General features: G+C 44.9%; 1 protein-coding gene across 3 annotated transcripts in view; it reads left to right on the top strand.

Annotated features, from left to right (window-relative positions):
- The window catches only part of pknox2 (PBX/knotted 1 homeobox 2), a 403,962-nt gene that overhangs the window by 232,330 nt on the left and 151,363 nt on the right, over positions 1 to 20,269 (top strand). For all 3 annotated transcript variants that reach the window (XM_033049503.1, XM_033049501.1, XM_033049502.1), the window contains exon 4: positions 12,247 to 12,355. In XM_033049503.1, coding sequence (XP_032905394.1) covers positions 12,269 to 12,355 — 87 coding nt within the window. In that variant the 5' untranslated portion in view covers positions 12,247 to 12,268. The remainder of the gene's footprint in view (positions 1 to 12,246; positions 12,356 to 20,269) is intronic.

The raw sequence follows: 20,269 nt of genomic DNA, 5'->3' as shown, positions 1-20,269 counted from the left end.
CAGATATATTTATATTTGCGACTAGCTTTGGCCAGAAATGCCAAGGAAATTGTCCAACGCTGTCACTTACTGAGAGGTGCTAATCTCACAATAGGCAGTAATTAGACCATTTGATTCACACCACATGCTCTCAATAAACAGCTCGGAGCACTGGATACATCAAACCCTGTGCGACCAAATAACATCCTGGATGTAGCACGGACAAATTGTATTCTAGACTGGATTTCATCTGTACATTAAGCCATGTCTAGCAGGCCATATGCAACAGTTATAGAAACATAGAAAATAGGTACAGAAGAAGGCCATTCGGCCATTCGAGCCAGCACCGCCATTCAATATGATCATGGCTGATCATCCAAAATCATCACCCCGATCCTGCTTTCTCCCCATATCCCTTGATTCCGTTTACCCTAAGAGCTATATCTAACTCTCTCTTAAAAATATCCAGTGAATTGGCCTCCACTGTCTTCTGTGGCCGAGAATTCTCTGGGTGAAAAAGTTTATCTCAGTCCTAAATGGCCTACCCCTTATTCCTAAACTGTGACTCCTGATTCTGGACTCCCCCAACATCGGGAACATTTTTCCTGCATCTAGCGTGCCCAATCCCTTAAGTATTTTATATGATTCCATAGGATCTCCTCTCATCCTTCTAAATTCCAGTAAATATAAGCCCATACGATCCATTCTTTCATCACATGTCAGTCCCGCCATCGCTGGAAGTGGGGGGTGTGACAAAGTCTGGCAAGTGATATGCCAATACAGGTGAGGGGGCGGGGGTTGATAGGCTGATGGTTGGATGAAAAGACAAAAAAGACAAAATGTGTGAAATTAGGAGATAAGGATAGAAACGTAAAATGTGAAGCAAGGGGAACAAATACAGATGGATGGGAACGGGGGGAAGGGGGGTGTTGTTGGGGGGGAAAGGAGAGGAAAGCTGGGCCATCCAGGTGGGACAGAGAAGAGAGGGGGAGAAAGGAGGGGGGAGGGAGTGTTCATAGGCTGATGATTTAAAATGAGGGAATTCAATGTTCATACTGTTGGGTTGTACACTACCTGGCGGAATATGAAATGCTGTTCATCCAGTTTGCGTATGGCCGCACTCTGGCAATGGAAGAGGCCAGTTGCTGATAGGGGCCATTCTTTGGAAAGTGAACCGTAATGTCACACACGTTACCAAATGGCATCACATAAAGTGATACATTAAAAAATTATTGTAAGAGATTGATCTTATTCATTGCTATTTTCCTACCTACAGAACTATAATGCTAAAGATATGAACATTCTAGCTTTTTAAAATTCACAAGAGTTTGTAAGATACAACTGAGTTATGAAAAAAATGCTTCCGTGGGCGGCCACACACGTGACCAGCCGTATTTGCCACGACTTTTCATATTTTTGGCCACACACCCGATGAAGAATGGGCCATAGGATGGTTCCGTTGCCTGATAACAGTTCAATTACTGAAATTTGTAACTAATTCTTTCTCCCTGGTTGAGAAGCATGTGTTTGGGCTGTGATGAAAGTCCTGTTACACAGAAATCTGAAAACACACAGCTCTGAATTCAGGGACAGTTTCTTCCCAGCTGTTATCGGGCAATTTAACCATCCTATCACCAACTGGACGGCGGTCCTGAGCTACCATCTACCTCATTGGAGACCCTCGGGCTATATGTAGTCGGACTTTACTGGACACTATCTTACACTAAATGTTATATCCTTTGGCCTATATCTGTACACTGTGGACAGCTTTTTTGTAATCATGTATAGTCTTTTCATTGACTGGATATCACCCAACAAGAAAGCTTTTCACTGTACCTCGCTACACTAAACTAAACAGATGGGTCAACTCTGCTGCATGGATGCTATCACCTGGCTTTTTAAACATGGAAGGGTATCACAACTACATCTGATTTTCCCCTTGAAGTACTTGAATGCTTCTAGCAAGGGTGGTTGTGTTATTTTCTCCCCGTGCTTGGCCCAAACATCTTGAAGGTAATTGTACAGCCACCATTCAGGTTGAGATGAGGCAGCTGAACACAGGAACTGATCCTGGGATCTCCCTGATCTACTGTATGTTGGTTTGATATGAAACCATGCAGTATATCAGGGAACAATAAGGGCTATTCACCTCGTTTGTTTGACATTTTTATTGTTTTTTACCAGTAATGGGAGCTATAAACCGCACGGAATTTTATAAATTATGTGTCAGGCCTGCGCTGCAATGTGATAAATGGCTACACTGATAAGGATGAATGGCTAACTCAGGAGCAATGTAGACTCTGATAGTTTTTGGTTTGCTTCATAACGAGAAACTCACTTTTTCCACACTGTCTCTGAAACAGTTTTTCAAATGGTTAAAAAGGACAATTATATTTATGAGTTTAATTTACCTCTAGAATGTTAAAAAGTGACAGATTCAGATCAGAAGCTGCGAATAGTGCAGGGTGTCCAGATTCTGAAAAATGAAATGAAGTTGTCTATGAGACAGCAGTAAGCCAGAGGCCTTTGTAGTTATAAAGTACATTAAAACCAATAGTTAATTTGTGTACAACAAGATCTAACAATGCTAGAGGTAATATACAGGTCTTTCTGTTTAGTATTCCTGGAGTGGGATATATTAGCTATGGTACGGCGAGATAATGACTGCACTGTTTCAAAACAGAGGTAGGATTTTTGAAATCTGTGTGAGAGTAACAGACAAAGTAGACCAATTCCTAAGGATTTGGTCTCCATTTGTCGACTTCTTACAAGCATATGGTGCAACACAAACTTAGAAGTGATCCGTTTCAGGACTGGGTGAATGGTGGTCAAGAATAACAAATAGCTATCTCCCCTTATTCCTCTGCTTTCTACCTCTTCTTCTTTTCTCTTTATTCTTTTTCCTTTCTCATTTTCTTTTTCTCACTTTCTGATATCACACACTTGTCCATTTCTTTTCTATTCTCTTTCTATCTGCTTTTTATTGTTAACATATAAAAAAAAATAAGAAACGGTACATGAACTGGAACATGTCAATATATACTAGGTATCTATGGTAGCATATTATTGTACTTCTAATAAAAAATTTAAAAAACCACAAAAAAAACCCACCTTGGGTGCTGTCTGTGTAGAGTTTGCATTTTCTCCGTGTGCTCCAGTTTCCTCCCATTTCAAAGACGTGTGGGTTTGTAGGTTAATTGGCCTCTGTAAATTGTGCCTAGTGTGTTAGTGAGTGGATGAATGTGAGAATTAATATAAAATCACTGAATCATGAAAGATTCAGCATCAAAACAGGTCCATCTGCCCTACACTGACTATCGATCTCCCGTTCACACAAATTCTATATTATCCCACTTTCTCATCTACTCACTCACACACTAGAGGACAATTTACAGAAGCCAATTAACCTACAACCAGCATGTCTTTGGCATGTGGGAGGAAACCGGAGCACCTGGAGGCCAGTGATGACAGACCTTGGAACAGAAACCTTGCACTTTGCATTATATTTTAAGGTCATGCTTTAAACAAAATATGTAGCTCTGGATCAGTTCCAGAAGGAAAATACCACTTTACAAAACATGGTCCAATGGTGCTTTGTAGTCACGTGTGCAAAGTCGCAGTGAAATTATTTTCTTACAAACAGTCCAGGTGAGTAATGCCGTACTTAAGCACATTCTGATTAGCAAAGTGTACAGAGATTTCCACGGAGCCCGCATGCAAGAAGTGCCACGTCCAGTCTGCGCTCTGCTTCTTACAAGCGGTGCCCGGTCTAGGCAAGCCCCAGGCTGCTGCGGGCCTCCAGGCCTTGTTGCCTTCCTTGGTCATGTGGCTCGACCTGCGAACCGAGGTCTCTCTCCTTGTCCGTCTCCTTGGTGGCTTCTCCCCTACATACAGCAGCCCGCCGGGTCTTAGTGCGTCCGGGTGCTGGAGACAAGCAGGGGCCGGATCAGCGGTTTCTTACCAACATGAAATAAATGACCCAAGTTGTGCACTATGTTCAATCTACATTAAGATATTGCGCCGCTGTAGGAGTTCTGAATCAGCAGTGTAAGGACTGGCCATTTACTGCACTAATCTGCCATCAACACCTGAAACCAGCAGCAGATGTGCATTCTGACCTGATAGAATATTCTGGCATGAAGATGGATATTTGAATGTTCCAGCTAGAAATCATAATCTTATGTGACGCAGCAGTAGAGTTGCTGCCGTTCATCGCCAGAGAAGTGGGTTCAATCCTGTCTATGGACGTTATGGTGTCTATATGGTGTTTGTATGCTTTCCCTGTGACCACGTGGGTTTTCTCCAGTTGCTCCTGTTTCCTCCCACACTCCACACACTACGTGCAGGTTTGTAGGTTATTTGGCTTCCGTAAATTGCAAATTGTCCTTAGTGTGTAGGATAGTGCTAGTGTACGGTGTAATTACTGGTCGGCACTGACTCGGTTAGCTGAAGGACCTATTTCCATGCTGTATCTCTAAAGTCTAAAGTCTACAGGCCAGTCTTTCACTCTCAGCAGAGTGCCCTTTATGGGGTTGGAATACACTTTGAAGGTAACTGATGACACTCTCTGTCCCAACATCTGGGATACGGCAGTGGGATTCTCATCAGCACTTTCCAATGGAATTCTGCTTTCAATCCAAGGAATCTCACTGACAACAGTGTCTCTAAGGGCGAGTCTTTGAATCCTTGCCTTATATGTAGCCGATGCCTGGAGGCCTGCCAGGTATGTGTGTAGCAGCTAGTGTGTGAGGAATACCTGAGCCACTTCATATCAGACCATCAAACATCGTGAGGCTTAGAATCAGATTTCATTGCCTTTCACAAGGCATTTGAATTCGCTTTTCAGGAACCCCAAGCAAAACACAAAGCTACAAAGTACTGGGAGAACTCAATGGGTCAGGCAGCATCTCTGGAGAAAATGGATGAAAATGGTTAGTGATGAGGAACTGTGAATGAGCCAAGAATTTAGGTACTTATGATGACAAATCATAAAAATACACTTGGTGGTATTGATTTTATTATTGCCTTATGCACCAAGAAACAGATAAAAGTTTTTTGTTAGTGTGCTATCCAATTGAATCTGATCATACCATACATGAGTACAATCCAGCCATACACAAGGGCAGCAGGGGGTGCAAAGAGTGCGGAAATATAGTTTACAGCTTCGTAGCGTATACATTCATGAGAGGAATAGATAGGCTGTATACACAGAATCTCTTGCCCAGAGTAGATGAATCAAGGACCATAGGTTTAAGGTGATGGGGAATAGATTTAAAAGGAATCCGAGTGGTAAATCTTTCATACAAAGGGTAGTGGGTGTATGGAACAAGCTGCCAGAGGAGATAGTTGAGGCAGGGACTATCCCAACATTTAAGAAACAGTTAGACAGGTACATGGATAGGACAGGTTTGGAGGGATATAGACCAAACGCGGGCAGTATGACTAGTGCAGCTGGGACATGTTGGCCGGTGTGAGCAAGTTGGGCCGAAGGGCTTGTTTCCACACTGTATCACTCTATGACTTTATGAGTTATAGAGAAAATACCCAATTTCTAACAACAAGGTAGGTTGGAAGATTGGGATTACATCTTAGCTAATGGAAGGACCACTCAATAATCTGATCACCTTATGGGAGGACCGTTCAGTAGTCTGTTAACAAGCTTATGAGAGAATAGTTCCGTAATCTTTTCAGTGTTTACACATTCTGTTGTGCTGCTGCAAGTAAGAATTTCATTGTTCTATCAGAGATATATGACAATAAAATACTCTTGACTCAGTAATAGTCAGTAGTACTAAGTTGCAAGGAGGTAACATTCAAGAGGACTATCAGAATGTTAGCCTTTCTCTCCTTAGAGCGGGAATATAAAATAAGGAGGGGACGTTTGTTTTCTTGGACCTTGGTCAGATTTCAGCGTGTAGTTTCTTGCTTTCCATCTCCCTTGTTTCCAGAGGAGCAACATTACCTTGTTTACCAATCCTCTGTGGCTGCCCTAGAAACCGGGGGAATGTTGGTGGATTGCAAGCAATGCATTTGCTGCCTCTGCAGCAACTTCCTTTAAGATGCTAGGTTGCAGGCTGGTGGTCAGCCTCAACAAGCCTACATCAGGAGTGGTCCATGTATCCTTGGCTACTACACCTCTACTGAGAGATGTTCTCCTTGAAGGATTAACCGCAGAGATTCATCAGAATGCTGGCAGTCAGTGCAAGAAATTCTCCCTATATCTCAACATTCCTTTGGAACATAGATGGAGGCCATTCAAGACTATGATAGAGCAATCAAATTTCCTCACTCATTTTCCCTGTACCCTATTCTCTGTATATTTCCATCAACCCCCCCCCCCCTCAATATCTACCACCCTCTTAAACGGTCACAACCTACCAACCCAACCCCCCCCCCCCCCCCCCCCTACTCCCCTACTCCCCTTCCCCCCTCCCCCCCACCACCACCACTACAAAAATAAGAAAATAAGAGATAGACCAGTTTGGACAGACCTAGTATTGACTTCTTTAAAAGAGTGAGTAATGGAAAATGTGGATACTGGGATGATTGGGAAATTCTTCACGAGCTGCTAGGCTTCCGTTCGGCCTGAAGTGTTCATTGTCTTTAGGGGTGGAATTAATGAGATTGTTGGGACTGATGAGTTTTAAAATGACATTAGTGCAATGACAGTTTGAAGCTAATCCTCTGCATCTGGCTCAAGAGACTTGGTAATGGTTGGCCAAATAGCCAGACTTAATAACATAGTCTGGCTGTGAAAACAATATCACTCTGTGCCCTGGTAAATAGCAAGGATCTGGTTGCAAAACTGCGGGACGCCTGCCAGCATGTGCAGCTTAAAGATTCATGGTTTTTGCTGGATTAAAATCGAACATTATCCCTGTCCACTCAAGTGGGCCTCAAGCCTTGGTTCTTGTCATCCCCTATTCCCTACCTTGCTGGTCTGGGTAGATGGGCCGGGTCCCTGTGGAGAAGGGTTCAAAGAATCAGTTGCTTCAAAAGAGTTAGACTCTAGGGATACAGCGTGGATATAGGTCCATCGGACCACCGAGTCAATGCCGAACATCAATCACCCCATACACTAGCACCACCCTCCACAGTAGAGACAATCTTTTACAATTTTTACCGAAGCCAATTATTCTGTAAACATGTACGTCTTTAGAGTGTGGGAGGACAAGGGGACACCTGGAGAAAACCCACGCAGTCACAGGGAGAACGTACAAACTCCATACATAGTCAGGGTCGAACCCGGGTCTCTGGTGCTGTAAGGCAGCAACACCACCGCTGCACCACCATGTCACACATTGTTTCAAAGTAGAAGGGAAGATAATCCAACAATGACCAAAATGTAAATGCAGTTGGAATTGTCACTGATATTTTCCAGAGTGATTGGCCTAGTGATGTTGGTGAACTGGGCACGTACACAAAGTACAGCCACTTGATTGAGGAAGAGTAGTTGGCACTGACAGCAAAGCAGTAACCTCTGATATCGATCAGGGATTGCAGCAAGAAATAATAATAGCACAGTGCAGTGCGAGCGCACTGGCCAGATTTCTTTCAAGTGTAACTCAAGGTATTAAAAATAGAAAATGCTGGAAACACTCAGCAGGTTAAAACAAATAATCTTAGATCTGAAACATGAGGCGACACAGTGGAGCAGCGTTACAGCACCAGAAACCCAGTTTGATCCTGACTATGGGTCCTGTTTGTTTGGATTTTGCACTTTCTCCCTGTGACCGCGTGGGTTTTCTCCAAGTGCTCTAGTTTCCTCCCACATTCCAAAGACATGCAAATTTGTAGATTCATTGGCTTCTGTAAATTGTCCCGAGTGTACAGGGTGATCATTGGTTGGTGTGGACTCGGTGGGCCAAAGGGCCTGTTTTCATGCTGTGTCTCTAAACATTATCAGCTTTTCCTACCACAGATACTGACTGACTTGCTGAGTGTTTCCAGAAGTTTTGTTAATCATTTCAAATTTACAGCATCTGCGTTCTGTTTATTTTATTATTTAATCTAGCTTCATATAGAGATTCAGCATAGAAACGGGCCCTTCGGCCCACCGAGTCCACACCAACTATTGATCAACTGTTCACACGCTTTCTATGCCATCCCACTTTCTCATCCACTCTCTATACAATAGGGGCAATTTACAGAGGCATCGTGGCGCAGCGGTAGAGTTGCTGCCTTACAGCGCCTGCGACGCCGGAGACCAGGGTTCGATCCCGACTACGGGTGCTGCTGTCACACAGAGAGTGGTGAATCTCTAGAATTCTCTGCCACAGAGGGTAGTCGAGGCCAGTTCATTGGCTATATTTAAGAGGGAGTTAGATGTGGCCCTTGTGGCTAAGGGGATCAGAGGGTATGGAGAGAAGACAGGTACGGGATACTGAGTTGGATGATCAGCCATGATCATATTGAATGGCGGTGCAGGCTCGAAGGGCCGAATGGCCTACTCCTGCACCTAATTTCTATGTTTCTATGTCTGTACGGAGTTTGTACAATTTCCCCGTGACCGCGTGGGTTTTCTCCGAGATCTTCGGTTTCCTCCCATACTCCAAAGACGCACGGGTTTGTAGGTTAATTGGCTTGGTATAAGTGTGAATTGTCCCTAGTGTGTGTTGGGTAGCGTTAATGTGTGGGGATCACTGATTGGCGCGGGCTCGGTGGGCCGAAGGGCCTATTTCCGCACTGAATCTCTAAACTAAACTAAACTTACAAAACCCTGTCTTGTGGATGTGGTGGGAAACCGGAGTACCCGGAGGAAATCCACACGGTCACAGGGAGAATGTGCATACTACACCACCAGAGGTCAGAATAGAACCTGGGTCACTCTGCCATCTTTGATTAACAACTTGCAAGATTATTAATTGCATTTGATTTTTCATTGAAATGGATCAAGCTATGAGGCACTGTGCCACTGTGCACGCTCTTGATCTGAGTAATTTTGCTTTGATCATGAACTTGGTTGGGATGTCCGATAAACTATGTCAATTGTACATAAGTTCTGGAAGCATGAACATTTCTATCATCACCACCACTTACATTTCCTGGAAATGATTGTAAATAGAGTCATAGAGTCATACAGCATTTGAACAGGCCCTTCAGCAAAACTTGCCCATACCGACCAACATGCCCCATCTGCAGTAGTCCCACCTGCCTGCGTTTAGCCCAAATCCCTCTAAACCTATCCTATCCATGTACCTGTCCAAATGTCTTTTCAATGTTGTGACAGTACTTGCCTCAAGTGCCTCCTCTGGCAGCTCATTCCATACACCCACCACAATTTGTGTAAAAAAATAAATTGCCCCTCAGGTTCCTATTAAATCTTTCCCCTCCTCACCTTAAACCCATGGTTTTGGTTGAAAACAATACGTGAGCCTGACTTGAGAGACTGGCAGTTAGGCACAAAGAGATACGAGCCTGAATTACCATCTTTCCGAATTATTAATTATTTTGTGAAATGAATATTGAAAGGGGCAAGGTGCCCTGACTATAGATAGACACAAAGTGCTGGAGTACTACTCAGCAGGTCAGGTAGCTTCTCTGCAGAAAAAGGATAGGTGTTGTTTCAGGTTGGGACACTTCATGATGTAAAATGTCACCATCATTTTTCTTTAGAGATGCTGCCTGACCCGCTGAGTTACTCCAGCACTTTGTGTCTATCCTTGATATAAATCAGCATCCACAGTTGTTTTTACAAGTTGTCCTGATTGTCTGAGCTATCAAGTCAGACTCCATATTTGGACCAAATTAATGACGAGCCCAGCATTTATTGTCCATGCCATGGGAAATAAGCCGTTGGTTGGCTCATGCAGAAGCTAGTCGACAGGTCTGGAGTTGTACATGGGCCTGATCATAGTCTGTTACCTGGAGAATGTACCAATAGGCTTTCATAATAGTTTCTGACCCTTTCTCAGACCCTTTATATTTCAAATATTTTAGTTTTGTTTTCGGTATAGAGATACAGCACAGAAAGCAGGCCCTTCAGCCCACCGAGTCCATGCAGACTAGCAATTCCCGCACACTAACACTATCCTACACACACTCTGGACAATTTACAATTTTACCAAGCAAATTAACCTACAAACCTGTAAGTCTTTGGAATGTGGGAGGAAACCAGAGCACCTGGAGAAAACCCACGCAGGTCACGGGGAGAAGGTACAAACTCTGCACAGACAAGCACCCGTAGTCAGGATTGAACCCATGCCTCTGGCGCTGTAAGGTAAGGCAGCAACTCTACCTCTTCACCACCGTGCAGTCTTTATATATAAAATATATTGACTTATCTCAATGTAATTATTCTCATCTGTACTGGGACGATTCATACTTGTGTTTCTGGATCAATAACCCTAGCTCTGGGCCACTGCTGCAGTACAACTGTATTCCTTCAAATAAGCCTTTGGGCAAGGTCACCTGTAAACACACCCTACTTGGCTACTTAAAATATTTTACAATGCTACTATTAAACATTGCCATCGTGGTCTTCCTGGCTGGTTTTCAACCCTTCTCCTTTTTGCTCCCGTTCCAAATGCTGCTTCTGTCCATATTCCTCCTCTAGACCCTCAGTCAATGAGCTGCATTCTTTGGAATCCTTTCCCTGCCAATTTCCTGCCATTCCTTCTCCTTCTTTCCCAGCTCAAAATCCCAGCTGGATCCCTGAAGAGTGAAATCCGAAATGACTTCTTCACGTAAAGATTAGCGGAAATTTGAAAGCCTGGTTCGGTTGAAGTGTCCGTAGCGGATATTAATCAACCAATAAAGTACAAAGGGTTTTAGCACCAAGTGTAGTGTAGTCAATGGTATTAAAATAAATATTAATCTTGAGCTAACATAATTGCTAAACTAGCTCGAGAGACTCCTCAATGATTCAATGGTACTTTATTGTCACAGGTACAGTGAAATGTATTTCTGTATACAGTTCAATAAGGTGTAATACATAAGTACTTGCACTAGATACCTCGTAGATAAGCATTCCAGATACAGTACAAGTGTTAGCAGTAGTACTCTGAGACCGTATGCAAAGTCGACAATTTTGGGTGCCATTTTTCAAGTCCCAGTTGTTGTAAGAACAAGGATCCTGACCTGGTCAAGCGCAGTCATAATGTCCTCCACCGCTGCAGGCCACGTGCAGTCCACACGCCCGGCCTCTTGGAGAGGTGCCCGGTCCAGCCGAACCCCAGGCTGTTGCAGGGCCTCCAGCGGCCCTCTCCACCATCGAGGCCGTGCACTGCCTCCCGCAGCCGGTCTGCTTGCTAGCCCTCCGCCCAACCCCCCTCCCCCTCTCTGGGCAGACGAGCCGGCCTGCTGTCAGGTATGGCTGCAGCGTGTGGAGGGGGGGGGGGGGGTCACCTACTGCCATGAAGAGGGGATCGGCCTTGCTCCCCTCTATTGCCATCGTCCACTCCCTCCTCTTTAGCCTTCCGCGCACGCCCTCGATTCACGACTTGCCGAGATTCTCCCGCCGCGTGGCTCCCTCCACTTGCTACATTTCCATCTCGTAGTATTTTTCATTCTTCCTCCTTTCTTTATTTTCGAATGAATGTTTGTGATTGACTTTTCCTATTTCTGATTCGCTAAACTACACGGCCCCCTCAGACAGCTGCATCCTTTGTGTGTGAAAATACTACTAATACCAATCCCATCGTACCAACTCCAAAATAGATGATGCCAATCCCATCGTACCAACTCCAAAATAGATGATGCAGCTTCAATGCAAAGGAAAGATGATTTGAAGAAAAATGTTGCTCAAAAAAACCCAATACTATAAGGCAATCATTGACAATAAATTAAAGAACCAAGTAGTGCGTATTTGTTAGTGATCTTGCTGAAAGGCTTGCTTTAAGGAATACAGTAAGTGTTGTGGTTAGTTACTGCAGAAGGAGCCCAAGGCTGGATTATTGAGTCATTTTACCACCTCGTTCTTTGTACCCTCGTTCCTACCTATTGCTCCCCCACCTCGCACTCCCCCCTCTCGCTCTCTCCCCCCCCCCCACTCTCGCCCCTCTCGCTCTCCCCCCCCATCGCGCTCTTTCCCCCTCGCGCGCTCCCCCCACTTGTTCTCACCCTCGCTCACCCCTCCCGCTCTCCCCCCTCACCCTCCCTCGTGCTCCCCCCCTCACTCACGCCCCCCCTCCCCTCCCCGTTCTTTTCCCATTCCTCCCCCCCCCCCTATCGCTCTCCCTTCAATGTCAATAGCCAGCTAAATATACTTCTTTTCTTCTGAACATCCTCAGTTGCTGTAAACGCCATTTTAATTGATTGTTCCCTCAGGTTCTAGATGTGAAACAATCCCATGATGCAACATGCGTCCCCTGCATCATCACTGACCATGATGGCCACCCAGAGCGTACCTCCTCCTACCTACCAAGAAAGCCAACAGGTGGGTCTGAAGTAAACGAAGAGAAACTGTTGAGTCTGCAGAAGTCTCACCCAGGGAACGCTGTATGGAATTCCGAGAATGAGGTCCCTGAAATTAATTTTAAAATTGGATCTCACCCACATACTCTTTTAGTATTGTCTTACCGATATGGGAGAATAGTGGAAAAAATGTGCTGTAATATCTTAACAGTTTGTAGTATAGGTAGTCTTAGTCGTTCTAATGATGCGATTTTTTTTGTTCAAACTACAGTGTAATTTTTAGATATTTAAAAAAATAACGTTGTAAGATATTCCATGTCTTGTTACCAATTCAGAGCTCTTTTTCTATCTCTCTCTCACGCCTTTGTGCTTTTTTTTTTGTAAATTGCACTGCATGCAGTGAAATGGCATTTAATATGTAAAAGTTTTCAACCATTGAAAACTTAAAATGGAACTCCCAGATGTTGAAGCATGGAAAAAGACCACTGGACCGACTGTCTATTCATTTTTCACCACAAAAGAGGCACAGTATATTCTCCTCAATCCTCTTTACAGGTCAGGTGTTACTAAATCAAGATTCATCTTTAAATATCAGCACTAAAGTCTTGTAACATTCCAGTTTTTTTTATCCTTTTAATTTACCGCCTCTCCCTTGACTCACATTGACGAAAGTTCCCGACCCGGAACGTCACCTATTCCTTTCCTCCAGAGATTTTACCCGACCAGCTGGGTTACACCAGCTTTTTGTGTCTATCCTCATTTATGTTCTGCCATTGTATTACAGTATTTTAATCGCAGGTAATTCTGGAGATTTACTTTTTAATTTTAAGAATTGGTGACCATTTTTTGGGCCAGGATGTAGAATTCTATCAATTCATGGCTGTCCGAAGAGGGGTGCGTTGGGTGCGACCGCACCCCCATTTTTTCCCCCCTAAGAAAAAGTCACCAAAAAAAAAAAAAAAAAAACATTGGAATTTTTTTTAATGATCCCATTAAAATGTGTATTTATGTCACAAACTATGTGAACTGAAAAAAAATGGGGAAAAAAATCAACGTTTCCACTTTGGAAACGACCAGTTCTCTGTTCTCTCGTCCCCGGGACGGGAGTGGCTGAATCTGAACCCAACGGCTGTAACCCCAACACCAGACACCGCTGCAGCGGGGCCCGCTCCCCTCGCCTCCCCCCGCCGCCGGGGCCCAAGCCATCTTCCCCCCACACCACCCCCGCTGGGCCCACACCACCCCCGCTGGGCTCATGCCACCCCCACTGGGCCCACGCCACCCCTGCTGACCCCTGCTGGGTCCACGCCATCCCCGCTGACCCCTGCTGGGCCCACGCCACCCTAGCTGACCCCCGCTGGGTCCAAGCCACCCTCGCTGCCCCCCGCTGGGCCCACGCCACCCCCACTGACCCCCGCTGGGCCCACGCCACCCCCACTGGGCTCACGCCACCTTCATCCCCCCCGCCCGCTGGGCCCGCGCCACCTTCATCTTCGCCCCCCCCCGCAAGAAAGAGGGGAGGATATGAGAGGGGGGAGGGGGAGAGAGAGAGGGGAAGGGAGAGGAGAGAGAGATGGGGAGGGGAGAGGGAAAGGGAGATTATCTTGGGTGAGATTGCAAAATTAAGGTAGGTTTTAGAGCTATTATACTTTCTCCTCCATATGAATAACATTAAACAATATCAAATAATATCAAACAATTGGAACTGCTTTCTTTTCCTTGATAACAATACTGAAAAATATGAATTCCATAGTTTGTGACATAAATATACATTTTAATGGGATCATTATATACAGATGTAACATTTCCATTTTGAGATCGGGGTGAGGGGGGGAGGGGTACTGGGGGCAAATATGCGCCAAGCCGATAGCCTAATCGTTAAAGAGTTAAAAGATAGCCTAATCGTTAAAGAGCTGAGAAGAGGAATCAGAGCTGCCAAGGAAATGTACTCTGAGAAGTTGAGGAGCAAGTTCTCAGCTAATGACTCTTCTTCCATTTGGAAGGGCATGCAAGAAATCACCAGCTATAAGAGGAAAGCCCCCCGCTCTTTGGACAATCGTCAGCTGACGAAAGACCTGAATGAGTTTTACTGCAGGTTTGAAAATCAGAAACGTAACCCTGGTACCCCTTCCCCAACAAACACAGCCAGACCCCAGTCTGCAAAGAATGGACCCTGCACCCTCCCCTTCCCATTCACCACTTCACACCTACTTAAGGCAAGACTCCAGTATGAAAAGAGTGGACCCCTTCCCACCCCAACCAACACTTCACACCCACTCACAGCCTGACCTCAGTCTGCAAAGACTGGGCCCTTCTACACCCACCCCACTCCAATCACCACTTCACACCCAATGACTGCACCTCCACAGATACCTCTGTCAAGCTTCTCAAGTTTGCGGATGACACAACCCTGATTGGACTGATCCAGGATGGGGATCTCTGTACTCTTTTCAGTTTGACATTTTTCATATAACATGGTGCCCAGAACTGAACACAATATTCTAAATGCGGTCTCACCAACGTCTTATACAACTGCAACATGACCTCCCAACTTCTATACTCAATACTCTGACTGATGAGGGCCAAAGTGCCAAAATACTTTTTGACCACCTGATATACCTGCGACACGACCTTCAAGGAACCATGCAACCATCAACCATTCCTCTGCCCACCTGGCTAATTGATCCAGATCCTGCTGCAATCTTTCACAACCATCTTCACTATCTGCAAAACCACTCACTTCTGTATCATCAGCAAACTTGCTAACCTTGCCCTGTTCTGTGACGTTTCACAGAGTGCTGGAGTAACTCAGCGGGTCAGGCTGAGTATAGAAGTTGGGAGGTCATGTTGCAGTTGCATAAGAAGCTGGTGAGGCCGCATTCAGAGTATTGTGTTCAGTTCTGGGTACCATGTTAGGAAAGATGTCATCAAACTGGAATGGGTACAGTGAAGAATTATGAAGATGTTGTCAGGACTAGAGGGCCAGAGCTATAGGGAGAGGTTGAGTAGGCTGGGACTCTATTTCATGGAGCACAGGAGGATGAGGGATGATCTAATAGAGGTATAAAATCATGATTTGAATAGATATACCTGTAGTTGAATCTTTTCCCCAGAGTCAGTGAATCGAGGAGCAGAGGACATAAGTTTAAGGTGAAGGGCAAAAGATTTAATAGGAATCTGTGGGGTATGTTTTTCACACAAAGGGTGGTAGGTGTATGGAACAAACTGCCAGAGGAGGTAGTTGAGGCAGGGACTATCGCAACATTTAAGAAACAGTTAGACAGGTACATGGATAGGACAGGTTCGGAGGGATATGGATCAAACGTGGGCAGGTGGGACTAGTGCAGAGGGGACATGCTGAGCCGAAGGGCCTGTTTCCACACTGTATCACTCTATGATTCTATCTTTCCCTCTCAAACCCATTTTCCTGCCTTCTCCCCATTACCTCTGACACCCGTATCAATCAAGAATCTATCAATCTCCTCCTGCAAAATGTCCATTGATGACCTCCACAGCTGTCTCTGGCAATGAATTCCACAGTTCACCACCCTCTGACTTAAGACATTTCTGCTCATCTCCTTCCTAATGGAATGTCTTTTAATTCTGAGGCTGTGGCCACTGGTCCTAGACTCTCCCACTAGTGGAAACATCCTCTCCAAATCCACTTCATCCAGGTTTTTACCAGGCTGGGACAGACGGCAACAGCTTCACACCGTGTCCCAAAGCTTGTGTCCTGTCCTGCATCACCCAAGACAGCAGAAATGTTATAGGAGAGGGCAAGCACCGTAACAAAGTAGCTCACAATGGTTTGGGTAACATTCAGGAATGTCTATGCATGTCACATCATGAATATTACTGAAGAACGGTCTTGACCCAAACTATATTCTATACGTTTTCTCCAGAGATGCTGCCTGACCCACTGAGTTACTCCAGCACTCTGTGACATATCACCTATCCATGTTCTCCATAGATGCTGCCTGACTCGCTGAGTTACTCCAGCAATCTGTGAAACGTCGCCTATTCATATTCTCCGCAGATGCTGCCTGACCCACTGAGTTACTCCAGCACGTTGTGACTATTTCCCCTTCACCCATCTGCCCAAGCCCACTCTCCCCCCTCCTTTCCTATGTTCCTTTCCACCCATAAACCTCTCTCTGCCTTTACATTTCAGTCCTCTTTCAAATCTGCTCTACTTATCTATATGCATTTTTCTTCTTCACTTTTTAGTCATAGAATGATGCAGTGTGGAAACAGGCCCTTCAGCCCAACTTGCCCACACCAACCGACGTGTCCCATCTAAACTAGTTCCGCTCACACCTGTTTGGCCCATATCCATCTAAATCTGTCCTATCCATGTACGTGTCCAAATGTCTCTTAAACATTAGGATAGTCCCAGTCTTAACTACCTCCTCTGGCAGCTCGTTACATACACCCAGCACCCTTTGTGTGAAAAAGCTACCTCAGATTCCTGTTAATTTCTGAAATATTGGTCATAAATTTGGTGCAAAAATGCTCCAAAACAAGGCTCAGAATGGATCAGAGAGCATCTAAAACCATTGAGCTTCCAGGGCCCCCCCTGGACCCCGACATCGAGGGACTTCACACTTCGCGCTCGTGATGTGCGCTGCGCGCACATTATTTCACATTAAGTTTTTTGTAATCCTGTCATGCCACCCCTCTTTTTGAGAAGCTTCGTAAGGGCCTGCAATTAGTCATGGTTAGGTTAGTAAAGTTGTGTAGGTTTAAATGGATGTGATTATAGTTTGCTTACATAGAACATAGAGCAGTACAGAAAAAAAGAACTGCACTTGCTGGTTTATGCCATGGACAGACAAAAAGTGCTGGATTTGTTTAGTATTTCCCCACAGAGCAATATAACAAAGACAAAAGCAGTGGACAAATGAACAGAATAAGCTTCTGCAAGAGGAAGGAGGTGGAAGGGAGGGGGGTTGGGCTGCAGAGAAGGGCTCTTCTTAAGAAGACATGTTCAGCCAAACTCTTCACAACATTCCAGAGGTGGTGCAGTGGTCGAGTCACTGCCTTACAGCGCCAGAGTTCCGAGTTAAATCCCGACCACGGGTGCTGTCTGTACGGAGTTTGTACGTTTTCCCAGTGACCGTGTCAGTTTTCTCCGAGGCTCCCGATTTCTCCCACATTCCAAAGACTTACAGGTTTGTACATCAAATGGCTTATTTAAATTGGCCCTAGTGTATAGATTAGAGCTAGTGTATGGGGTGAAGGGTGGTCGGTGTGGACTCGGCGGGGGCAAAGGGCTTGTTTCCACGCTGTATCTCTAAACTAAACTAAGCAATAAGCCTCATCAACGATCAAAGCGCGGACAGCAGTGTTTTTATAAGGACATTCTACCAAAATGTGCTGCATGTTTTTTGGCAGTGTACACTGAGAGCTGCCTTGTTTGTGCTGTCAAGGTTGTCGTGGCCAAGAATTGTAATGTGTGAGGATTTTCTCAGGCCGGACGGAGCTGGAGATATTTGCTGCCTTGGCAGTTGCCATCCATTGTGCTGTGACTCGCTGCTCCAATAAAGTGGAGTCATTTTGTTCTCTCCTGCCAGAGAGCAGCAGGCAGGTCGACACGTGACTCACTGCGTGCGTGTTCATTTGCAGACGCCACTTCCCAAAGATAATCTGCAACTGGAAGTGGTTCAACTCCCTCAATTTCCAGCTGATGTGATCGTGCACAATGAATCAAGCGGGCAACCTGGGATCTGACATTTGATCAATGTTTCTTTGCCACACAAAAAGCGTAAGATCAGACCAATGACTTTGGCTCAGACAAAGATTTCGCTGTGGGGGAGATTGATAGAGCGGGTCTCAATGTTTATTTAGTTTCGAGATCTTCTTCTTGCGAATGAAACATAAACCAAAGGAATAGTTAGATCTCAAGCCAGGTTGTTGTCTCTGTGTCAATGTCTGCCAGGCCCTGACACAGCTCCATTTGGTGGGTGGTAGAGCGGGCACCCAGAGGTGACATGGTTGGCTGGTTGGTTCGAGATACAGCGTGGAAACAGGCCCTTCGGCCCACCGAGTCCGCGCTGACGAACAATCACCCGAGGGCTAGTTCCATCCTATACTCTAGGGCTAATTACAAATTACAATCACAGAGGCCAATTAACCTGCAAACCTGTACGTATTTGGAGTGTGGGAGAAAACCGGAGCACACCGTAAAAACCCACACAGTGAACCCAGGCGTGTAAACTTCGTACGGACAGTGCCAATAGTCAGGGTCTAACCCAGGTTTCAGGTGCTGTAAGGCAGCAGCTCTACCACTGCGCACCAAGCCACCAAATGATGGCCTGCTCGACGTCGCAGAATAACCATCAGGCTCTTGTACACTACGCAACACTAATCTCAACGGTGAACTTCTGGGGATTAACCATCTTTGGTTGCATTGAAACTATGAGCTTTTTTTGCGCTATTATTGTGGGTATTCATTTATAGATTTTGTTTTTGGTTATTATACATTATCTGTGCGTATTGCGTTTGCAGGCTTATATTTGTTGCTGCAAGTATGAGTTCCATTGTTCTGTTGTCTGTACAATTAAACACTCTTGAATCTGGAACCATTGTGAAAATTCGACTCTTGTCAAACCTACACAGAGGTTATACCAGAGGAGGAGGAGAAGAAAACCTGGTCACTTGGAGGATACAATCCTGTTTTAATACCTCAACCTGGTGCAGTTTAGATTAAGTAGTTAGACTCCTCGAATGAAAGGGCTGTTCTATGAAGAGAGATTGCAAAGGTTTTGACCTGTTCGTACTTAAAGAACAAGAAGTAATTTCATTCAGTCTTAGAAGGCTTGGAAGGATTAACAAGATAGATGTAGTTTAAAATGTCTCTTTGAGCTGGAGAATCTAGAAGTAGCATCGTTCTCGGGTTAAGAGGATAACGAAGATGAGGAGAATTTCCTCAACACAGCTGTAAATCATTTGAATTCTCTTCCTCTGAAGGGCTGTGCATTTTATGTTATTAACTTGTATTCAAGACGCAGATTGACAGAGTAAAGATGGAGAGAATGACAGACATGGGAGATCGTACAGAAAAGTGGATTCAATTTTGGTTCAGTCATGGCAACTCTTTTTCTTATATATTTTTTTCTATTTATATGTACCAATTACTCCCCCCAATAGTTAATTAATTCTCTTTTAAGTAAAATGGATCTTTTCGATTCACATCTGGAAACTCAGAATTTTATGCCGCTCAATTAAATCTCCCTCCGCTCTCCTCTGCTTTAGACTTTAGCGATTCAGTGCAGAAAGAGGCCCTTCGGCCCACCAAGTCCACGCCGATCTACTATCACCCCGTACATTAGCATTGTCCTACACACTGGGGACAATTTACAATTTTAACAAAGCCAATTAACCTACAAACCTGTACGTCTTTGTAGCGTGGGAAGAAACTGGAGCACCTGGTCAAAACCCACGCTGTCACGGGGAGAAACCAGGGTCGTTGGCGCTGTGAGGTAGCAACTCACCCGCTGCGCCACCGTACCACTCTCAAAGCATAAGAACATAAAATGTAGAAGTGAAATAGATCATTTGGCTTCTTGAGCCGACTCGTCCATTCACTCTCTTGGTTGATTTTTTATTTCAGCCCCACTTTCTGCATATCCCTTAATATTTAAACTCCTCGCTGACCCCTTCTTTTGAGGTCATGACCCGAGTTTTAGGTATGGTAGCCAGAGGAAACATCGACTTGGCATCTACCCAGCTGAAGCATTTTGTACAGATCTGTGGGATCATCACTCATTCTTCTAAATCCTGAACAACTCGCCTGTATTCTCCAAGTTCAAATTTATTGTCTATGCATGAGTACGTTGAGATACAGATACAATGAAACATCTTGTTGCAGCAGCATCACAGACACTTAGACACAGCCAAACACACCAAAGCAAATTATACTACCTGTATATGCATT

Source organism: Amblyraja radiata, chromosome 33, assembly GCF_010909765.2.
Source record: "Amblyraja radiata isolate CabotCenter1 chromosome 33, sAmbRad1.1.pri, whole genome shotgun sequence".
Classification (NCBI taxonomy): domain Eukaryota; kingdom Metazoa; phylum Chordata; class Chondrichthyes; order Rajiformes; family Rajidae; genus Amblyraja; species Amblyraja radiata.
Note: the sequence above shows the minus strand (reverse complement) of the source record. Positions and strands in the feature narration are given on the sequence as shown.